Raw genomic sequence first — 23,737 nt, 5'->3', positions numbered from 1 at the left:
TCACGTAGTATTAGAAGAGCGGATTTGCTGGGTGAGCAGCAGAGCCCACAGTTCCGTAAGTAGTGCGTGATAGTGTCTGTGGCCTCTTGCAGCCGGTCTTGCTGGTAGCCAGGAGAGCCTTTGCGAATCCAGAGAGTAATGTCATCTGCATAAAATGCATGAGAGACATCTGGTATGGAGGATAGCAGTGGTGGGAGACCTGCCAGGGCAATATTAAAGAGTAGAGGCGATATGACAGAGCCTTGTGGTGTGCCCTGCGCTGACGTGTGAAAGCAGTCACTTTTGTGTGGGCCGATGCTCAGGGTAGCAGTGCGGTTCGAAAGGAACGCTCGGGCATAGTTGTATGTTGCGGCGCCGCATCCGGTGTGTTGGAGCTGAGTTAGAATCGCTGAGTGAGTTACATTATCAAAGGCCCCCTTTATGTCTAGTGCTAGAATGGAGCTTGGGTGGGTCTTGCTCAGTTTGTCGATGACTTCTTCTTTAATTTGGAGGTGTATGTCCTGGGCGGAGAGGTTGGCCCGGAACCCGAACATTGTGTGGGGGAGCTGGGCAGTGCTTTCGAGGTGGGCTGTGAGCCGATGGGTGACCAGGCATTCCAGTAGCTTGCCAATACATGATGTCAGGGCGATGGGCCGAAGATTGTCTAAATTGATCGGCTTGTTGGGTTTTGGGAGAAGGCTGATATCTGCATGGCGCCATTGTGGTGGTAACGTGCCGCGGCTCCAATGGTCATTGTAGTATTTGAGGAGGGTCTCGAGATGTTCGTCGTTGAGATTTCGTAGAAGTTTGTAGGTGACTTGGTCATGTCCGGGTGCGGTATTGCGGGTGAGTTTAGCGAGGGCTTGAAGGAGTTCCGTGCTGGTAAAAGGTGCGTCGAGGTCCGGGTTTTGGGCCCCTTGGTAATCCGGGTGATGGGGTGGCTTGACAGGTGTTGGGAACAGTCGTTGGCGGAGCGTGGAGAGAAGCTGCGCTGGGGGTTTGCGTTGGTTGTGTATCAGACGTGCGATGTCTTGGTTGGTGGCCGTTTTGGAGGGGGATGTGCCCATGAGTTTGCGGAGGATGTGCCAAGCCCGTTTGGTCGTTAGAGCCCCCGCTAGTTGATCACAGAATGAGCGCCAGTTCTGTTGTTGAAGTTCTCTGGCATATTGCTGCGCCGATTCTGTTAATTGAGCGATGCGGCGTTTTAGGTTGCGGTTGTGTCGATTGCGGCGCCAGCGATTCAGGAGGCTTCGTCGTGCTTCCAAGATGTGGTTGAGATGGTTGTCAGCTGCTGGGAGATCCTCTGTTAGGTGGATGGTTCTGGTGTGTCGAGCCTGGGTGTCGATTATGCTTCGTGCCCAACGGTCCAGGTCTTCTGCTGGAGTGGTGTGGGGGAGTGAGTCCACGCGGAAGGCCTCCCAATCTGTTAGCTTGGCCACACCTATGCGGTGTTTGTGATGGGGAGAGGGGATGGAAATTTTTATGATTAGGTGGTCGCTACCCAGGGTGTCTAACTGCGTGGTCCAGGTTGGATTTGCGACGTTGCGAGAAAAAGTGAGGTCGGGAATTGTGTCTCGGGTGACGCTGGTGCCGATACGGGTGGGTTGAGTGAGGTCATTCTGTAATGTGAACTGGTGGTGCTGAATGGCGTTGAGCAGTGCCGTGCCTTTCCGTGTGGCTTGCGGGTATCCCCATGTGATGTGGGGGGCGTTGAAGTCACCTATTACGATGCAGGGGTCCGTTTTGGCATGGCTGCTTGTGACGTTCAGGAGGGCTTCAATGTCGGTGAGGGGTTGCTTCGGGGGGCTATAGACGTTTAGTATATAGATGCTGGGGGTGGTGGGTTGCTGGGGAATGAGTTCGATGAGCACGTGGTCGATAGGAAGCGTGGAGGGTATCACTTGGGCGGTAAGAGTTTGGGATACCAATATGGCCGTACGGGTGTTGGGGGGATTGGTATATGTATCGAATCCTCGAAGGGTGGGGTGGGGGGTGTCGGTTTCTTGCAGTGCAATGATGTCGGCTGGATGTGAGGCGAGATAAAGTTCGAGGGCGGCCTTTTTGTTTCTGAAGGAGCGGCAGTTCCACTGGTATACCGTTAAGGGTGGGCGGGCGGGGGGGTCTATTGGCCATCTTGGGTTCGTTGTTTTTTTATTAATGGTGGGTTGTCTGATTGCATTATACTCTCTATATGTCCGATGCGTTCGTTGAGGGAACGGAGAAGGTCCATGGCGCCGGTTATGGAAGTGGTGAGGTTAGCCGTGAGTTGCTCTTGATGCTTTTCTACTTGCGGGATGAGAACAGTCTGGAAACGGCAGTCGATGATTGTGTTCAAGCGTGCGTCGACAATTGCTTCAATTTGGGCGTTTGTAACCTCCTTCGGCTGTGGGGGGAGGAGGGGTGAGGGGGGTGGTTGGGTGCGTTCAAATTCAAGTGCTTCGACACGGGAGAGGAGCTTGGAAATCTGCTCCTGGAATGTGGACATCATTTCATTTAGGTCGGGGGGTTTGTGCGGCTGGGTTAGTTGGGGAGGTGGTAGAGGCGTGGTCGATGGTAATGGGGGGAAATGATCGGTAGGTTTGGTGGTGGTAGTGTAGGGTTGAGCAGCGGGGGAGCGCGCGGCAACATCAGACCAGCTTACCTGTCGGGATGTATGCGTGTTGGTCTTGCGGGTAGGTGGTTGGGGTAGATAGCGGCGCGGGCAGTCCTTGCTCGCCGTGGCATGTGGGAGAGAACACAGCTGACATTTGGGTGCACACGAGTGGTCTGTGGGTGGGTCAGCGAGACCACAGTCTACACACTTTGAATGTTCTGGGGTTGGGCAGACGTCCGTCCGGTGTCCTACGTCACCACACGCACGGCACACTGGAACAGTTCGTCGGAATGGGCGGCAGCGGTGCATTACGCTGCCCACCTTCACGTAGAATGGCACGTACTTCGTTTGGAAGGTGAGCAGGGCGGAACTGGTGTGCCCCATGAAGCGAGCGTGCAGAAGAGTCGGGCCGTTTGATTGCAGGTACTCCATGAGGTTAGTGCTTGTTATGGCAGGGTCTAGTCCGTGTACAACTCCGCGACTGGTGCCGGGAGGCGGTTTCATGTAAGTACAGAATTCTAGCTGACGGTTGGCGTACTGAAGGTTTTCAATTTCGCTGAGGGTGATCGCGAGCTCCGGGTCAGCGGTGCTGGCCACCATAACATTGGGCGTAGGTTGCAGGAGTATGGTCACTTGCTTGAAAAAGTCCGGGAGAGAGAGGCCACATTTCGTTGCGAGTGCCGACGTAAGGGTTTGGGTGGTGAGTGTGGCTACGTGGAGGCCTTCGCGCGGGCGGTAGACAATCGTGAAGTTGTTGGGAGGTAGGCGGACGGGTGGTTCTCGGACAGCGGGTTTGGTTGTCGGTCTTGCCGGCGGCGAGTTTGGGCGGACGCCGGCGGGCGGCTTGGTTCGGTTGTCGGCGGTTTCCTTGCAGCGCTTGCGAAGTACCGTAATCCAGGGGTTGGTGGATCCGCTCGAGCCCGTCTCGGCAGCGTCCGCGTCCATAGACGCAGCCGGCAGGCTCGGCGGCTGCGGGTGAGCGTCGTCGTCGTCATCCATTGTGCGTCGGTGTCGCTAGGCCTGCACGAGGCCTAGCTTTGCCGGCGAGGTGTCGAAACTGGCGTGGTGAACTAATCGAGTTCCGATGGTCGTACCTGGCTGATGTAGGTATCGATCCGCTCCGAAGGTGGTTGGGCGCTCGATGATGAGTTCGGTTGAAAGCTGGGGCCGAAGATTCACAAATTGTGAGACATTAAACGGGAGCCGAAGTGGAGTGTGAACTACCACGTCCGCCCCCTGGCGGTGAATCCCTCGTCTCATGTAGTCACGGTACTAAAACACCGGGGAACTCGCTTAGCCTCGCGCTAGAACGCAACGGTTGCTAAAAAACACCGAGACACTCGTTTACGCCTCGCGCTGGAGCGCTTCGTAAGGCGTACTTTTCAGTACGCCTTACGAACACTCGTTTACGCCTCGCGCTAGAGAGCTTCGTGCTTAAAGACGAGACTTTTACAGCAAAGCTGTATACCTCTACCCACAAACGGTTTTATCTCCATTGGCAAAAACGCCAAGGCGCCAAGAATACACAGCATGCATGCTTCGCCCCCTCACCATGCAGGTTTCACGAGATGGCCCGGGATTTTCTTGCTGCGTTAGGGCATGCTGGGACTTTTAACCGAGGAAAATCGTGATGCAATCGATTCTGGTCCGAGTCCAGCTGTGGTTGTGGTCGTGAGCGCCGTAATATTTCGAAATTGTGCCGCTAGATATAGCGGTATCACGCGGTAAAACAGTTTGTTATCGCTCCCAGGCCGAGAGGCTGTACTGGATATATTATAGTCTTCCGTTATAGTCTTCATGCTGGCCACTTGGCTCGCAAGGGCTGCATTGAACGGCTTCCTATAGTTCTCTTCAAAATTACATGCTTACGGTCTTCTTTTAGTGGCCAGTCCTCTTATGACATCACTCGTTGTTTTACGCGCACTTCCTGATCAGCCTTGTCTTGTGATGGCCTAGTGGTTCGTGGCGTGCCCACCGGTCCGAGCCCCTTTAGATCGCGATATTATAAGAGATAGCGACGGATGTTCCCGTGCCGCACACCACGAAGATGAGCGCGGGGTGGTTACATTCGGGAAAGCGCCCCCGAACCAGGCTCCGTCGCCTCCGTTATGTGTGGTAGCGTGACGGCCAAGCGGCCAGCAAAACGTACTGCCTTGGTGTTGACTATAAGAAGCCGGAGGAAAATTTAACTGGTTTACTGCATGGCGAGAGATGAACAGTTACGATACAGAAACAGCACCCTTCCGGGTAAGGTTTGGCAGGGCTTTAACACAGCGACATCGGGGCCCGATGCTGTCAAAAGGATGCCGTCTGCACTCAGAGGCACCGCGTATTTATTCCCGAAGCGCTAACGGTCAAACAGTTCTGCTAGTGCTTCTGCACATGGCCCGAACACAGTACAGAAACACACGAGCACGCTTTCCCGAGTTCGCGAGATCTCGGCTGCGGCGCCCGCTTCGTCGATGCACGTCTCAACACAAAGAAGTTTGTTAGATGCGACGCTCAGAGCACCTCTTGTCGGCGGCCCTGTCCTTCCTGCGTGCGTCCGTTTTGTCCGCGTGCGTCCGTTGTTGTCCGCAGCCACACTCCGCCTCTCCTCTCCGATAGCGAACACTCTCTCGCGAGGGGCATTGGATTGGATTGGATTGGATTGGCTTGACTTGACTTGACTTGGATTGTATTGGATTTTGATTGGATTGAATTGGATTAAAGTGGATTGTGTTGGATTGTGTTGAGTCATAGCCACGGCACTCTGTCTCTCCGCGGTCTCCTCTCCTTCGGGCGCGCTGCGCATATAACCGGTGTGCCGCTCTCCGGCGGCCTTTCGGTCGACGGTTGCTCTCCGATTGAGCTTGAACCCTCAGCGTCGCATCACACCAGGGTTCCCGCGAGGGGAGGTGGGCGTAATTTTTTTTTTCGTATTTTTCAACTGCCGCGGCTCGAGTCATCGATGGCGGGGCCTGTTTCAACACATTTTCGATGAAGGCGGGCTTTCCGTAAGGCACAGGTGCACTAGACAAAACTTGCTGCACGCTCGAACAGCGCAGCGGCGCGCTGAACCGTAACAGGGGTTAGAAATCGGCCAATGTCGTGGGAGACAACCCCGATGCGCCGGACAGCTGTGCAGCTATAACAAGCATATAGTGCGCGCAGTACCAAGAGCAGTACGCACTGGTGCTTCGATGTTTACGTGCACTTTCGTAACTTCCATTGTTTACTCTACCATTCTAACGGCTATGAACAGAATATGCATTACATTAAAGCGCAACTAGCTCGCTCTGCAAGGCTTGCGTTTGCTTTTGCCAGCTTCAGCTGCACATAATACGTCATAGGTTCTAGTGCGGGAAATGAGCTAGTGAGTCGCAAGGACAATCTCTTTTTTTCCCAATTATATAGCTTAGTTGAGTGACGTTTGCGTTAAAAGTGGTGTCAGTGTTATTTTAACGAAGCACTCTTCCGAATCAACCCCACTTGCATCTTGTCCGCATGCACCTTTAAATCGTTGGTAAATTGTTGTATGGTGGATGGATATAGCTTGTTTGCGAGCGCATAATCTCGGTTTAATATGCGTTTGATTTTACCAGCCCCGCGGCCAATCGCACAAGCGGCCCGCAACACGTCGTACCTCTATGAGGGAAAGTAGTTCTCTTCTGATGGAGGCGAAAAGCAAAAACGCCCGTGTGTACGAGATTTCGGATCACGTTAAAAGATCCCCAGGTGGTCAAAATTAATCCGGAGCCGTCCACCACGGCGCGCCTCATGGCCTGCGTTGCGTCGGCGCGTTAAACCCTACAATCAATCAATCAATCAATCAATCAATCAATCAATCAATCAATCAATCAATCAATCAATCAATCAATCAATCAATCAATCAATCAATCAATCAATCAATCAAGTAGTTAATACGACCACGCGTGTTCTGTTTCTTCATGGCATAGCCTATTTCGCTAAAGTTTGCATAAAAAGTGGTCAAGTGTTATTCTAACGAAGAGTTTTTTTGCCCGAAACAGACTCGTACTACGTTTTCATGGCCCTAACTGTACGCTTTACGTACACGACGCGCGTACCACGGAACGTTAGAATTCTGCCCCGCGCGCGCTATTTCGCATACCACCGCTCCGACTCAATATCCCCCCCCCCCCTCCCTTCCAGACGGCTTCACCGCAGGGCACGAGGATTCCCAGAAGGAAAAAAAGAAAGCGAGTTTATTTATTCTGCCTCTCGCAAATGTCTTCGACGCGATCAGAAACAAAACCAAGGCGAGCGGGGCGTTCTCTTTCCTCCTTTTTTTTGCTGATCGACGACAGTTCGAGGGCGATAGCGCTGAATACTGACGGCGAAGAAACGCGGCGGCGAAACGAAAGGAGAAGGGGCAAATAGAGGGAGGAAGTTGGGAGCACAGCGGGCAGGGAACGGCGATTTGGGAAGGAGCTAGGCGGTTGGGAGAAGGGGTCTAGAAACGGCGGCGGTTGTCATTTCCGTTACGTGCGCGGCATGAACGAGAAGGCCGCGGCGTCGTGATTCGAAGCTGCGCGCCAACGTGTTCCGAGCAAACGGCACTAAGATGAGGAGACCTGCTAGGCGTCTGCGAAGACTTGCCCTCTTGACGCACATCTAGCTTCTCTAGCGGGAGTTCCTCGGTACGATTTGCTGGTTCGTTTATAACCCCGCACTTTCGATCATAATTGTGAGCCACGCTTCTTGAAATGGAGTAACCGGCTCGAACGTTCACCACAGGGTTAGGCGACGTCGAAAGCAGTGCGGCTACTCGCAATACCCCATCCCTTCAGTGGGCTCTCCTAAGTTAAATCTTCCGACTCTCGATAACGAAGTGGGAGGGTTCGACTAGGGAAAGAAGGAAACTCGTGAAAACTAAGAAACCCCGCGTGGAGTCAATCAGAGCCAGATGGCAGGAGTTTAAAATAACTCTTCAAAACAAATTCTCACTTTTCAGCGAGCAGAAACGAGGTCAGTGTAAACAGGATAGATAGATGACACCCCTAACATCGGCACTCAGTGAATCAGCAGCAGCTGTGGGAGACGCAGCATGTAGAGCACCAACTGGAAACCTAAAAAAATGAAGGAACTAATTGCCAAACGTGATTGATTGATTGATTGATTGATTGATTGATTGATTGATTGATTGATTGATTGATTGATTGATTGATTGATTGATTGATTGATTGATTGATTGATTGATTGATTGATTGATTGATTGATTGATTGATTGATTGATTGATTGATTGATTGATTGATTGATTGATTGATTGATTGTAGTGTTTAACGCGCCGACGCAACGCAGCCAATGAGGCGCGCCGTAGAGGAGGGCTCCGGATCAATTTTGACCACCTGGGGGTCTTTAACGTGCGCCGAAATCTCGTAAACACGGGCGTTTTTGCTTTTCGCCACCATCAGAAAAGCGGCCGCCGCGGCCGGGAACAGAACCGGCGACCTTGTGCAATTGCCAAACGTAAGAACATCAAAGTGGATCGGATTGAATTGGCCGAGCTGTCAAAACTGATCGACAGAAACAAAACGAAATACGTTCGTGCTTATAACATGGCAGTGATCGAGGAAACGCTGCAAATAGGGGGAAGCTTGAAAAAAAGCCGAGAGAAAGCTAGCCATCGGCACAGACCGGATGTACGCACTCAGAGACGAGCAGGGTAACATGACGCAAACCTAAGACAATAAAGGTAGCAGAACGATTCTTTCTACACGAGGCTGTAGGCCAGCGACGCGTTACACCTGGAGAAATATATATATATATATATATATATATATATATATATATACGATAGAGAAGTCAAACTGAAAAACATAACAACATTTATTCTAACGTTTCGAACGGGGCCCGGTCGAAACGTTAGAATAAATGTTGTTATGTTTTTCAGTTTGACTTCTCTATCGTACAGCTAACCTCATAGCCAGGAACCTTTTCTCTTAACTATATATATATATATATATATATATATATATATATATATATATATATATATATATATATATATATATATATATATATATATATATATATGTAGACCGGTATTCTGGAGGTCATGGGTTCGGATCCCACCCGGCGGGCGGGGTATTTTTTTACCACTTCCTTTCTGACTCAAAAAATTCGTCATCTGTTTCTATGACCCACCACAACCCCCCCTTTGCTTTCGGGGGTTTCCTTGACTGCCAACCCTTATTTTCTATATATATATATATATATATATATATATATATATATATTGTCGTAGTTCTCTTTGTGCTAAAATGACAAAATGAAAACACCGATGTTGACGAGAACGAACAGTGATCGAACCGTGCAAAACTTACGAGCAAGCATCCCATTTCGCCGCAGTTATGTGAAAAATCTCCGAAGGGCAAAACACGATTGTAAGTGCGTCGCCGAAAATAGATTTTCCTGATGGGCCTACAATCTTCCTTTTACTTCATGCCATTTCAAGGATGATCTAGGAGTACAGCCGCCTCGAACGAACTCAGAGTTACGATGACGAAAAAACGCCCGGATGGGAACCATCTCCATAACAGTGAACATACGGAAATCTTAAAGGGTCATAACCGAAAACAAATACAGATAATGGGGCGACGGCGTATACTTTTTCGTGCGCTCGCGAAACGATTGCTATGGTTGAAGTCGTCGAAACTGAACCCCGTATACTTTCGACAGCGTCCCATAACATCAGAGAACCATGCATTACGTAGATTCGAATGAAACAGTGTAAAAGCAAATGGCGCAAGGGCTATGCGGATACCGTCGTACCGCTACACAAACATGCGTTGAACTTTCTACGCGAATATATGAACAGAAATACATCCCAGCGGGGAAAAAATGGCCGTTGACCTTTCTCGGAGAAAGTTTTGCAGTGCATAAAATGCAAAAATGAAATTTTTGGAACAGCCAGAAAGACATAAAGCAAGCACGCAAGGCAGAACGCGAGGGAACGAGCAGCGGCTATAGTGAATCGCCTGTACACCAGTCGCGGAAGGCAGCGGATTGGATTGGATTGGGAAAACTTTACTGTGGGAAAAAATTTATTGAAGGCAGCGGAAAAACAACAGCCGGAGACCGACCATTTATTCCCGGCATTTAAGGGGCGTACGAAGTCTCGCTACAGCCGCTTTATTCAGAAGATCCAGCGTTTTATGATATCCCGAGCGTTTGTCCGACAGCAAACGGTAGAGTGTAAGACAACACGCACGTGCGCGTTGTCCTACTCTTTCCTCGTGTACGCGTCTTCAAGGCTAGGTTCCACCGTTCTTCAAGGTATTTACCAACAGGTCCAACATCGAACTCTTCTAGCAAACGATACCTTATTCACAAAGAAATTGAACAACCTGCGGCCTCCCGCTGCATCGCACGTTTCGTGACGTCAGTACGTAAAACGGGCAGTTGGTTGGTTGACTCCACGTGGAATCAAAACGCTGTAATCCGACAGGAGTCCCAAATGAGGCTAACGCCATTTAAAAGTACAAGACATTAGAGAGTTATTAAAAGTACAAGACATTTAGGTACATTTAAAAGTAGAAGACAATAGAGAGTTATAGCAGAGCGCGGAACATAACCGTTCTCGGTATGGCACACGGTAAGTGACCGGCGCTAAGTACAAGACATTTGGGTACATTTAAAAGTACAAGACAATAGAGAGCTACAGCAGAGCGCAGAACATAACCATTCTCGGCATGGTACGTGGTAGGTGACCGGCGCCACTGCACATGCGCAGAGGCGGAAGAACTGGTTGTGCGCATGCATATGTGTACCGGGTACAGTACCGGTACCGGTTCTCTGCTCTGCTATAGTAGAGTTATAGCAGAGTGGAGATTACCGGTTACCCGGATACCCGGTAGGTGACCGGCGCTACTGCGCGTAATTCCGCAAAGTTTGGTCTAAAATTAATCACTGGCAAGCCTTTTTTTTTTTTTTTTTCACCAAGAGAGTCACATCTACACCTTTTTAGAGAGATCAACAGTGCATAATACGTCCATCCAAACCAAGTGTTTCAATGCTCACCGTTAGTCTCCCGGCAGTCACGTGACGAGCAGCAACTTCGCAGTTCTGCAAAGAAAGGTTCGAGGTTTTGATTTCATCATACGCCATAGCTTCACAGAGGTTAGGCTACTACTGCAATGAAGCGCGTCAACGTTATTGCAAGTCTATCAACGTTAGGCTTGCAACGCAAAGATTGATTGATTGATTGATTGACTGATTGATTGATTGATTGATTGATTGATTGATTGATTGATTGATTGATTGATTGATTGATTGATTGATTGATTGATTGATTGATTGATTGATATTCGGCGCAGAAATCCCTATGGTAAAACTATTCAATAATCAACGAACTTTTAAGCGAGGCTTACGTATTACTTTAGGTACAAACCCAGGAAATACCTGGTATCGTCCCTCTGACCTTCAAGCTCATTCAAGGTCATGAAAGCGGTTGCGGCAAGCAAGGGCCGCGGGCCACGCTTCGGCCATCGACCGAATTAATTCGCGGCGCCGACGGAAGCGCCAGAGAAATACTTCGAAAAGCACTTTGCGAGGGACGAATTAGGAACGGCATGCAATTAAAGCTTTGCTTAAAGGGGCACTGACACAAAAATTTTGCATCTTGTTTTTTTTGTTGCGCTAAGTAGCTAGTGACCTACTTATAACCTGTAGAAACCTCATTTGCTTCAGCGTGCGACGGTTGTTTAATTAGAGGCATTTTCAATGCGGCCAGTCGCAGTTTCGGTTTCAGCGAGTGCCGCGAAACGATGGATTTTGTGGATTTTGTGTGAACAAAGCTGACCACGTGACCGTCGGAGGGATATCACAGAGCAGAGCCGCCGTAGCACTATCGAATCCGCATCGACGGCAGTTTCTGCGAATGCCCCCCCCCCCCCCCGTACTGCTCTCGTGAGGCGCCTAATTAAAAAGCGACCGTGGATGTGACGCAGGCGCTGCGAGTGCAAATGCTACCGCGGCTAACGAACGACGCGCGCCGCTCGAGACGGTGGGTGGCAAGACGCGCGCTGGGAGCAGCCGGTCGGTCTGCCTACAGGTCCGCCTACAGATGTGTTCGGCTTAGCACTGCGGCGGATATTCGAGTGCCGCTCTCGTAAGCGGTGCAGATGACAATTTTTAATGCAACCCGCCATGGCATCATTAACTCCTTTCTCATGTAAGCCACCATGGTCGGGACTTGGGGACAATTTCGTGCAGCGGTAACAAGCTATCACTCAAGCTACCTGCGCCGGCGTGGGCCACTTCGCGGCCGTGGCCGCCGCCTGCACAGCGACCGTGCGGCTTGCTCAGTGGCCTTTTCGTGCCTCCGGCGCGTTTCCGCATCCAATGGTAATAAACAGTAATAGAAACAGAGTGCCTGGAATCGCTGTAGAACTTTGGTCGCGGTCAGCTGCCCGATGAGCTGACGAAATCACGGCGCCTCCGCCGCCAACGATCGGGTCGTTCGTTCTCGAGAGCAGAAGCTCCGCCCTCCGGCCCTCCGATTGGAGCGGCGAGCCGGCAGTGCGGAAGCGGCAAACACAAACTCGTGACGTGTTTGGATGTTGTTTATTTACACTTGCGCGTGGTCCTCTGCTGGCCGCTCGGTTGCGTTTCGCACACTTCAAAATTGATTTTAAATATGTTCTAGGCTGTATTCACCGCTGATATTTTGCAGATGATGTATATGTGTTCCCACCAATCTATCTCCGAAGTTATCTCGCCTTCAAAATTTTGTGTCAGTGCCCCTTTAACGTCGATTCCCAGATATGCTTGGGATTCGCCTACTTTTTTTCTTTCTCGACACCCTGCCCGTTGAAACAGCGTTTCCTGGATGCTGAGCACTCGCTAGGCGTGCTTTGACTGACTCTTTGCCGACTTTGCTCGTGTTTTCATCTCCCTCGCTCCTTAACTGAATGTGCTCGGTGAGTTTATAAAACGCGCTTCCTTCACGCGTGTGCGCATATATGTCGCTTACAAGCCCTACCCGAAACCTTCCTTCGCGGTGCTGGCTTGTCTGGCAGTATTTCGCTCCTCCGGGAGCGCACAAGTCTTAACTATATTAACTCATCATCCCAAAATCACTTTATTGAATTGTCGCTTTAGCTGAAATTATCCGCGGTACATCGGCAACTTTCCTATATCGCTATTGGTTATACAAAATTACTGCTTATAACGAATTGTTTATCCGTCCCTACGACTTCGTTATACAGACTGCCACCCCCCCCCCCCTGAAACGTACCGTATATACCAAATAACGGGAATGTGAAGTATGTACCTTTGCTGACACACCGTCGGAATAAAAACAGGCATACGTGTCCGCAACACATGATATTGAAGTACGGTATTATGTTCAAAAAATTTAAAACCGGCTTTAGCTTTCTCCGAAAACCAGAAAAGCCAAATAATGGTCTGTATGAATACCGTATATAGAGTATACGGAAAACATATTGCCACAGCCCATCGATTCAGCGACAGCTCAAAAAATCTGTGGTTGATTCCTCTGTCGTAGGAATCAGTAAAACACGAAAGTGAAATGTGCAGCGAAATCTGCAGCTGAGCATAATTTGCGACGCCCTTCTGGCGGGTCGCTTCGGCAAAGGTGTACTGTCGTCATTTCCGTAACGGAAATGACGTCAGCGAAATCTTGGGGTGTCGCGGCATAAAACACTTTCGCGTTAAAATATAAAACCCGAAAACGAACCCCAAGTATAACGTAATCATTAGCACTAAAGGTTGCTTCCCTGCAAGAAGACCCTTTGTGCACGGGTGCACCCTTTACAGGCCGCTTGCTTCGTCGTACAAACGTGATTTCCTTGACGGATATGACGTAAGCGAAATATTGTTGTATCCGGGAACATAATACTTTCGTGTTAAAAAAGAGGTCTACAGTGATGACATTAATTAAAGTTTATTCTCTCTCTCTCTCTCTGTCCATGCCATCAATCCCACTATAGCACGAAACCAGATGCGCGTGTTCTGGCGCATGGTAATTAAAGAAGAGGAGGCTTGTGTGCGTGTTGCTCGGTGCCGACATCGCCATTAGTCCTCTGATTTAGGCCCTGTTCTGGCATTAAACTAATTGCTTACGCGTAGCGAACCTCAAAATTACCGCTACAGCATGAAAGACAAGGTCCGTATTTCACGCTTTAATCAAGACAGAAGCACGAACACAGCGTCAAACGGTCCTATCCTAACAAATCATTTGGTCCTTTTATTTTTGGAACGATTACCTGCATTAGCTTCGCCTGGGTGTGTAACAATTCGTACGAAATCCGTATTCCCGTAATTACGCATATACGGAACGTTTCACCAGATTGTTTACTTCTGGTATACATTACCCGCAATATATCGCGTCGTCCCTACCAACGTGCACGTACCTTGCGCGCTTCTGTCATCTTCAAAGTGGGGGCACGGCGCTTCCTGGAACGCTGTGTGTAGGTAGGCGCCATCGATGTTGGTTGTTCGAACTGCTCCGCAATCACCAGGCAGCCGCTGTCATCGCTGGCTTCCTGCGAACGGTATATTTGAAGACTGGTTTAGCAAAATCAGACAAAATAATTTGCTTTTTTTTTTGCGAACAAACCCATTCAACATTTCGAATGATTTCTCGTTCAAAACCTTATACACAGTTTATAGACACACTTGTTTAAGCTTATGAATACACTCCTTTGAGAAAAATTACGAAAAATTCATTTTCAATTCTATCACTGTTATCGACAGTGATCGAATCGAAGATCGACAGTATGTAACTATAGTACAGTCCGCGCCTATAGACCGAAGCTTTATCTCATAACCAGTTTGGCTGAATTGCGCTTGTGAAAGAGTTGCTTATTGTTTTTGTACCCTTGCATTTTGTACCTGTGCCCAATATGGGCGTATACTATACCGATGCATATACTGTACAACATATTTTCTGCCTGCGTTGATGTCTGAGTCTGAGGCGGCAGTTACTGCCTCTATGTTCTCTGCTGTTCCACCCTGTACCGGCGCTTTGGATAACAGTGTGTGTGTGTGTTCATGCGTGCGTGCGTGCGTGCGTGTGCGTGTGTGCGCACGCACGCGCTTGTGTGTGTGTATGTGCGTGCGTGCGTGCGTGTGTGTGTGTGTAAATAAATAACGTGAGAAATTCACTCGCAACATTAGGAATTACTAGGAATTACCTGTATTCAGTTACAATACAAAACATTGCGGGCATTGTGTTTATTACTTCGCTGGCTCTTATTACCTCAAATTACTTTGAATTTAGGGGAAATTTAGTTGTAGTAACCTGATATTACTTGCAGTATCGGAATCAATCAGCACTGCACACATTCCCCACTTTGCAAAAAAAAAAAGCGCGCGTGCGCGCACGCACTATCCACTACCGCTAGACATCCACTATCCTATCCAATACACGCACGCGCGCGCGTACTGGGCATTCGGTAATTTGCGCAGAGGGAAGAATCCCATCTCAAATTAACTAAGTCGAAGGAACGACACAAACATGCGTCGTTCATTACGTATTCGATTCGTTAATTCGCGCTGCAGCTGGACAACGAATGCGTAGCATTCTCTGCCCAGTGCCCCCATGGTCAGAAAGAAAGAAAAAAAGAACAAGAAATTTATTTGCCGAAAACATATTTGCATAGCAAAATATACAGAAGGAGGTCCCAGAGCACGAGGCCAGGACGTGTAACACCTTGAATTTTCACAAAACAAAAATGCAGATATCGGGAAATTTCCAAATGTAATCGTTATATATCAGCGTAAGTGGAGATAACAGCTCGCACGAAATTTGAAAAACTTAAAAATAACAAATATATAAAAAATACGAAAGAGGGCGAACGTGTACACCCTGAATTTCCGCAATAACGCAAATTTCGCGAAAGTTCTACATGTAATCGCTATAATAGCGTAAATGGAGAAAATTGGTCGAATTAAATCTGGACACACTAAAAAATACGAAAAATGTTAATAAATGACGTAAAACGGCTAACCGTTAACGGCCTGCATTTTTACAGAATCGCAGATTCCGCGAAAGTTCTACCTGTGATCGTTTCAACAGCGTAAATGCAGATAGTTAGTCAAACTAAATTTTGAGAAACTAAAAAAATAAGAAAAATATTAAACAAATATACTGAGAATGGCGAACCCTGTAACTCCTGCAGATTTCGCTAAAGTCCCACCTCAAATCATTATAATAGCGTATACACGGAGATAATTGGCCGGAGAGGATTTAGAAAAACCACAAAAATTGGCTGTAAAATTAAGAACTCACACAAGACAAGCGGCATGCGAATGCTACGCAATTAGTAGACAATTGTCTGAATTTCAGCAGAATGGTTTTGTTTGTTTTTTCTGCGCACTGTGCAACGAAAATGGACCACGTGAATAAGTACTCATGCTTGATCGAGTTGTGCGTTCCTGACCAGTGCAAAGTGCGTTTCTGCGTTAGCGAGGACATCATTCCACAGGTGGTTCTCCGACGTTCCGGAAGGAAGGGGATTTTGTAATCAATCTACCACACATCAACGCCACCAATCAGGCCCGAGATTGTTAGTAAAGGCCCACAAACGTGTGGCTCCTCATCAAAAAAAGGGTTAATGACTATAATTTAAAACGTGTTCCTATCTCTTGCCTCTGCGCCCTCTGCCCTCAGCTATTCGCTGCCACTTGGGCGCTTCGCAAGCAACACATCACTATAGTGCCGCGAACCATGTATGGGTTTGTTTGTTTGTTGTTTGTTTTACTGCCCGGCCACGCCCGGCTATGTGTGTCCAGAGCGAAGCGCGTCTTCCATTCTTTATGTTTATGCCGCACGGGCTATCTCATTCAGATAAGCAAACTACTGTATAACCTTAACGTCACTAAGCCCAGAATAATCTTCTTTGATCTACAATGTTCTGGATGTGAATCGACGGTTCCAGAAGCACTTGCGCCGAAAGATGAAAGCCTGCAGAGCAGACGCCGCGGCATTCAATTCGACGACACTCGCTTGCACAAGTCACTTTGTTGACCGCTGCTTCGCCGCCTCTGTATTCTTTTGAGTTGTTAGGGGAGCGCAAGTTCGCTCCAATAAACTTGTTGTTTCTTCAAAACAGCTGCGTCGTCTTTGGCTTCGTGGCAAGTCACTGTAGTGTTAATAATTGCTCAACCTTGAATTGACCCTGTCTTCCCGTGGAAAGAAATTTCTGCTAGCTCGTCATCATGTCTTTCGATCAGTGTCACTCCAAAGTGACGGTCACTGGCTCTGGAAGGGGCATTTTTATCACAACGTGGCACACCCCACTCGCCCCGGCCTTAAAGGGACCCTGCAACACTTTTTTCAACTTATTTTGAAATCTTAAATGCTTGCAGAACGTAGTCAACCAACACATGCAGCACCTCAGCCAGAAATTAGTGCTTTATGCCCATCAGATGCCGTATTTTCGCGCGTATAACCCGCCCCTCCACATAAACCGCGCCCCCACTTTCAGCCCGCCGGAAAAGAAAGAAAAAAATCCTGGCGTATTGCCCGCACGCTTGATACAGGAACGGCTGCACCAAAGCTACTGCTCAAGCAACACATCACAAACTGTGTAGACAGAAAAAAGCCTGTATTTAGCAAGTAGAATACATTGACTGAAAGGCGGAAGTCACAATTCACTCAGTGTCCCTGCTCGCGCAAGAGCTATCACTTGAGCCGCATTCCTCACTGTTGTACACAAGGTCGTCTTCACGGCACAACGTGCATTGCCGTGAAGCTGCACTAAAGAAAAGACCTAGCTCGCGTATTAACCGCACCCCTACTTTGCCACCGAAATTTTCGCATTTTCGGTGCGGGTTATACACGCGAAAATACAGTAACCTAAAAACTGTCTCAAACGATTTTTCTCCCCTTCCCGGTCTTGGCGTTGTTCGAGCACTGAAAATACGCCATTTCAATGGTGTGGCGGCCGTTGGCCGGCTTTCCTTCTGTTGCAGCAGTATCCGACCGCCCCTTTAAAAAGAAAGCCACAGAAGCAAAGCAGAAAAGGAAGGCGCGTCTGCTGCGACGAGCAAATCACGCAGTGCCGCTCCGTGCTGGTGACAACTATAGCCTTCGCAGTGCTTCTATACTCGAAGCAAAGAGTGAAAGCGTTTATCAGAAGTGTTGCAGATACCCTTTAAACGCACCGTAAGTATACACGCAGGCCCGCTGGAATGAGCGAGCAAAATGCCATGGACACGTCGTGTGGAACGCAGTAAGGCAAGAACAGCGCAAGACAGGCACAAGATAGTCACTGTCTCAGGAGCTTCGACGTGAGTTGCGAAGCGCGGCGTCATAGCTAACCACATTTCTGGCCCCCGTCTTAAAATCAGAGGTTGCTATCTCGGTAGTTTTATCTCGCCTGCTTTTTTTTTTTTTTTTTTTGACAGCGGCACGCCGACCGATAACTGTGCCGATTCGCGATGACGTTGCACTCCGCCTCGCCGCAAAACGATCCGCTGTGGCTTGTTCTACGGCGACGCTACATATGTCTCAATTTACCAGAGTTTCAAGCATTGAAAGTCTTCTTTTACCATACAACATCCGAGTACGAAGTCACGTCGACAACGAATGTTTAATCAATCGCAAAGCCAAATTTGCGGTGAATGCTCAGTAGCTCTCAACCCATTGTAGGTTGACGAGTGAAGTGCAAAACATTACACAAAGGACAGAGGAGGACGACCTTCGATGGCAACGATTGCGCAAAACAAAGAAGGACAGCTAGAGAAGAAAGGACAAGGACGAGCGCAGTCTAACTGAATTTTTTTGTTCGAACGAAAGACCTATATGCCTACAAAACTGCGCAACATCATCACAAAATGGCAGCATCTCGCACTCCTTGGGTGATGGCTACAAAACTGCGCATCTCCACTCCTTGGATGATGGCGAGGGTGCGGAGTACGGGGACTCGAAATGACATCCAAGTTGCGCCCCGAGTGACATCCTATTTGCGCCCCGACCGTCATTCGGTTTGAGCCGCGAGTTGCACCTTGATTATTCCCTAATGAAACTGCAACTCACGGATGAAATCGAATTTCGCTTGATTTTCGCTTCATGGCGGTGTGCGCACGAACGGACGCGGACGGGCACTGGGAGATCCTAAGGTACTCCGAACCATTACAGGTAAGGCGGTAACCCGTTTGACTCTCGGGTACCAATTCACGGTTGTCGCCCAATGGGTAAGACGACTGACAACCCGCCGCGGTGGCTCAGTGGCTAAGGCGTTGCGCTGCTGAGCACGAGGTCGCGGGTTCGATTCCCGGCCGCGGCGGCCGCTTTTCTGATGGAGGCGAAAAGCAAAAACGCCCGTGTGAGCGAGATTTCGGCGCACGTTAAAGATCCCCAGGTGGTCAAAATTAATCCGGAGCCCTCCACTACGGCGCGCCTCATCGCCTGCGTTGCGTCGGCGCGTTAAACCCTACAATCAATCAAGACGACTGACACAACTCTGTCTGGTCTACCAAACGCAGGCTCGAATCCTGCCAATGCATGCGTGATTTTTTCGATTGTAAATGCTATGCGCCCGGACGCGGACGGACATTGTGCGGTCCTAAGGGACTCCGCACCTAAAAAAGTTTCTTCAGCGCACGCAGCAAACACTTGTCGGCTCCGGACATTACATAAAATAAGCTAGCAGCGATATTTCTTTGCCCAACAAGGCCCCGGAGCGGAACCTCTTTTGTAGAAACTTTTTTTGTGATGATGTTGCGCAGTTTTGTAGGCATATATGTCTTTCGTGCAAACAATAAAATTTCGGTTGTTAGAGTGCGCTCGTCCTTGTCATTTCTTTGTCCATGTTTGTTTTGCGCAATCGTTGCCATGGGTCGCTTCCAACTAGGCCGGCTCGCGGTGCTTCTTCCTTCGTTCTTTGTGTAATTTTTGCGCTTCACTCGTCAACCATGCAATACCAACTTGAACAGACGTCCGCATTACTCTATCGTAGGTACCTTGCAAAAAAAAAAATTGCGCCCCTCCCATATGGACGAACGAGCAACGCTTTCACTGCGCGACCGAACAAGGCGCTGGCTTGACCTTGGCTCAGCTTGAAGGTCAGATTGACGCTAAGAGGCGTTCTCTGGGATTGTAGCTGGAGTAATAGAGCTTCCGCTCTAAAAAAGGCCGCCAATTACGACCTCCACGCGTGATACTTACAGTACCAAAGGCCAGTGGCTTTATCAGCGCCCAGTCTCATCTCGCCGTTTCTTTTGTTCCGTTTTAGCGCTTTTTTCGATTTTTAAGTGTGTATCGAGAATCCCGCATTAACGCCGTTTTTCGGCTTAAAGAGCCCCTCGACTTTAACCACAACGTCCGTGTGTGTGGCCTTCCTCTCAAGTCGACTTTCCCAGAAAATACAATTCAGGGACAAGCTATAATAGGAACTATGACATGTGTAGTCGGAATTTCCCCGTTACCCAACAATTTCGGCTGCACACTGTAAAACGATTCACACTTTAAGAGACACCTTCACTCTCTTTAACTAGCACCCTTAAAGGCCAACTGCACTCAAATTTTCGACAACGTAAAAATAATGTCACCTAACAGTTCATATAAAAAGGGTGCGAAACTCAAAATACTGCGCTTCAAACATCAACGCGCGCGACGCAAACGGCTCGCGACATTCGCGTTTTCGGAACCGAAACTGAATAGAAAAGGCGGCCATAGCGGCGGCCGGACGTGACGTACGCGAGGGAACGGAAGCGACCGCGCCAGAGCCGGCGGCCGCTCAGAGCCGCCTTCAAATACGCGTGGTAGCGCCGCGTTTCGCATTTTTATTTCCACAGAAGAACTTCCACTAACGTTTGCCCATGATAATGGAGTTGGGCGCAATTCTGGCATCCCGTTGCTATCAATCGAGATGAAGTAGACCGCCCGACAGTAATTTTTTCCATCATAATAACTGCCGGAATAGCAATTTTTGGCATTGCAAGTAGAAAACGGACCCTGATTTACAAAGCTATTAGCTCGTATACGATATCGAAAAGCAGCTTTTATTATAGCCGACCCCTCGCCATCTCTGAACGGAACAAAGCGCACGCGGGCGGCGATAAATCACTATTTCTACTATACATTACATGCAAACAGCTTCGTGAATATCGGCCCAGTATTTTTTCCCCTGTGTGCACATCGAGAATCGAATTATAAAAGGGATCTGAAACTATAAGCCCGCCACCAGAGCTAAATGACGCACTAAAACACGAAAACACTTCCTATCTACCGCTGTTTTCTACTTTGACCAAAGACAGGTACTGTTGAAAACGTTTTACTTTCAAATAAACTAAATCTAACGCTCAAAGTAAATACTTCACTTGGGAATCGAACAAAAATATAATCTATTGTTTAGGAGAGAAGCAGCTTAGGTTTCGCACTTCCCAAATACCACGGCCAATATTTGTGCGCGTGTATTTGTTACTACGAGAAAGGCTGATTTTGGTTTACTTAGCTAGGGAGACAAAAGTCGCACAAATATTTATAGCCGCGTGTACAAGAACTCTATTTCGGTCGTAAAACTTTTGGAAATGTCTAAAGGATAGAGGTGGCGTTGGGTCAGCCCAAATGAGGCCAATATTGGACGCGGAAGTGCAAGTGGTCAATAATTTATAATATATCTTTTTTTTCTGTGGTAAATGCAATAGGAATGACAAATGTAAGGCAAGTGCTCCTTTCGCGCTGTTTTTTTTCTTTGAGTAAAAATATTATTTTCAAGTAAAAAGTGTTTTGCTAACTCCAACACATTCGCTAGCGCCTGAATAGGTTTAGGCTTCTAATCATTTTTTTTTTTTGCATCGAGAAAAATGGGGGATATTACTGCCTATGCGGTTAGTTTAAACATTTGATGGCGACGCCGGTACAGCGCGCTGGTGTAGCAGAGAAACCCCGGGTGAACGCATCCCTGCGCCCGGCGGAGCGCCCTGCAAGTCGCCGGAGAGGCGTGAGCTTCACGGGACAGGTTCCCCAACCTCCGTCACAGGCCGCTCGGAACTTGTTACGGCGACTCTCCGCCAGGTGCAAACGTCGTCTGCTAGGAGGTACTTTGAACGGCGGTACCTAGCGCTCTCTGTGATTATGAAGCTAAGGATTTCGCCATGGTGATTTTAAGAGCATAGACTACTTATTTGTACAAAAATTTTTGAGTGCAGTTGGCCTTTAAACCCTAGCAAAAGGCACGACAAAACGCCCATTTCAAGGGTGTATAATATTCCTAACTCCCTTACACCTTAGCAAGAACGCAAGAAACACCCTTTTACAGGGTGTTCTTTCGTTTATTACTCCATTTAAAAGGGTGTTTTCTTGTGTTTTTGCTGGAGTGTAAGGGTATTAGTTACAGACTAGACAAATAGGGTGTAAATCATATCGCAGTTCAGCTCCGGCACGCGGGTGACCGGAGAAATGGGTACGGAGTGCCGGTTTGCTCCAGTAAGTGTTTATTCTCTCTCTCTCTCTCTCTCTCTCTCTCTCTCTCTCTCTCTCTCTCTCTCTCTCTCTCTCTCTCTCTCTCTCTCTCTCTCTCTCTCTCTCTCAACAGCCTCGCCCCAGGCTCCGAAAGCTGCAGTAGTCGCCCGCCATTTGCCCCATGTGCGAATGACAGGAGACGGAGACTCCTTTGCCCGTACTTCGCCACAAAAGATACACGAGAGCGCCTTAATTTCGAACGCGTTCTTTTATTTATCCTTTTTTTTTCGCAGCCCACAAAATGACGTGCACGCTAGGACAACGACGCACCGACTTCTGCCAGTCATCATCTGCGATGTACGAGGGGTATACTGACAAGGGAGAGCGAGTTCGTTCTAAGGCAAAAGGCCCTCAAATATGGGCACATATCTCCACGTAGAGTTGCCGATTACATCTGAGCGGCTCCATTCCCTACGACAAACACAATCATCACTATCCATTTGGTGGAACAGAACGCTCGCGAGTTAAAGAAAAGGTCATGCCGTACATTGCGGCAACCATAAGGCAACACTGTCAATCATACGCTTGGCGATATTGACCAGTACTGCAGTACGTGAACCAGGACACAGTTCAAACGAACGCAATGATCATAATCGCTTTGAGTGAAACCGCATTGTGACTGCATGCATTCTATCCAAACCATTTCCTATGCAAACGGCAAACGTCTACGTTCCCTAAAGGATCGTCTGCCCTTCGTTATTTGAAGCGAATTTCATGTTTTCCGCGCTTGTCTGCGAACTTATAGCTAGTTTTTTCGTTGTGAAGCTCTTTAAACATACGTAATTAAAGCATGTGAACCGGTACCTGAGAAATGAGCTTCACACAACAGCTTTACAATCATTAGGAAGCGACCCGAGACATATACAAGCGAGCAGGGCATTGCAGGAGTAAAAACAAGTTAATATCAGATAGCAAATTAGTACTTTTGGGCGTATACTTAACAAAATTCTGTCACAGCACATCAAAAAGGTTCTTTCCACCCACCTTTAGTCGGGGCACTGGTGAACCATCATGCGAATTTGCTCCGAAAAGTCAACGTCGCGTCACGTAAATACGACGCAGACGACCAGCGTCCACAGCGTCGACAGGTCCCGCGTTGAAAAAATGACGCGTCGTTGGTCCCCCACCTTTGGTGGTGAATGTTATGCCCCTATAATTTCACTGTTCTTCTGCACGTAAAACAGCCAACAGAAGCGTCGCACAAACTGTTCACAAACTTTCGGTGAAGGCTGTCTGCTACCCAAGTTGCCCCCAGCCGAAATAATGCGCTCAAAAAATACGTCAAACAACAACAAATAAAATCCACAAAGTCTGAAATAGAACAATGTTTAATACAAAACATTCGCGCATAATTTGTAAAGCTTCGTGATTTGCTTTGACACCAAGAAGAAAAGACATCGTTGTGTTGTTACATGATCTAGGATCGGTTTTTCGCGTTTTCGCAGATTGTCCGAAGTCAACAACATAACTGGCAACATTGAGCGGACTTTTCTTGTGTGGCGCGCATGTTTGATTCTTTGGTTGTGTTACAGTGAACTAGTTCGCTGTGCTTGAGTGCTCCTGAAAAAGGAACGGTAAAAGCGACGACGCTTACGGTTCCCCCAGTGTTCGTGGTGCCGTGAGAAAACCTTTACGTCGATGTCATTCCATGCGTTTAATCAAAACCGTCGCAGTGAGCGCCGAAGCGCCTTCGTACGACACAAATGACGTACGCTTTTGTTGCATT

The 23,737-nt window shown here is 48.4% G+C and overlaps 1 protein-coding gene across 2 annotated transcripts in view; it reads right to left on the bottom strand.

The window, feature by feature from the left end:
* Nucleotides 1–23,266, bottom strand: part of LOC144163043 (uncharacterized) — a 150,971-nt gene extending 127,705 nt beyond the window's left edge. For both annotated transcript variants that reach the window (XM_077693828.1, XM_077693827.1), the window contains exons 1-3: nucleotides 22,996–23,266; nucleotides 13,952–14,083; nucleotides 10,596–10,640 (exon numbers count right to left, since the gene is read on the bottom strand). In XM_077693828.1, the coding sequence (XP_077549954.1) occupies nucleotides 10,596–10,640; nucleotides 13,952–14,023 (117 nt within the window). In that variant the 5' untranslated portion in view covers nucleotides 14,024–14,083; nucleotides 22,996–23,266. The remainder of the gene's footprint in view (nucleotides 1–10,595; nucleotides 10,641–13,951; nucleotides 14,084–22,995) is intronic.
* Nucleotides 23,267–23,737: the final 471 nt, after the last annotated feature.

The sequence above is a fragment of the Haemaphysalis longicornis genome, unplaced genomic scaffold (assembly GCF_048455015.1).
Source record: "Haemaphysalis longicornis isolate Haplotype H1 unplaced genomic scaffold, Haemaphysalis longicornis Haplotype H1 scaffold_12, whole genome shotgun sequence".
Taxonomy (NCBI): domain Eukaryota; kingdom Metazoa; phylum Arthropoda; class Arachnida; order Ixodida; family Ixodidae; genus Haemaphysalis; species Haemaphysalis longicornis.
This window is presented reverse-complemented; position numbering and strand designations above follow the sequence as displayed.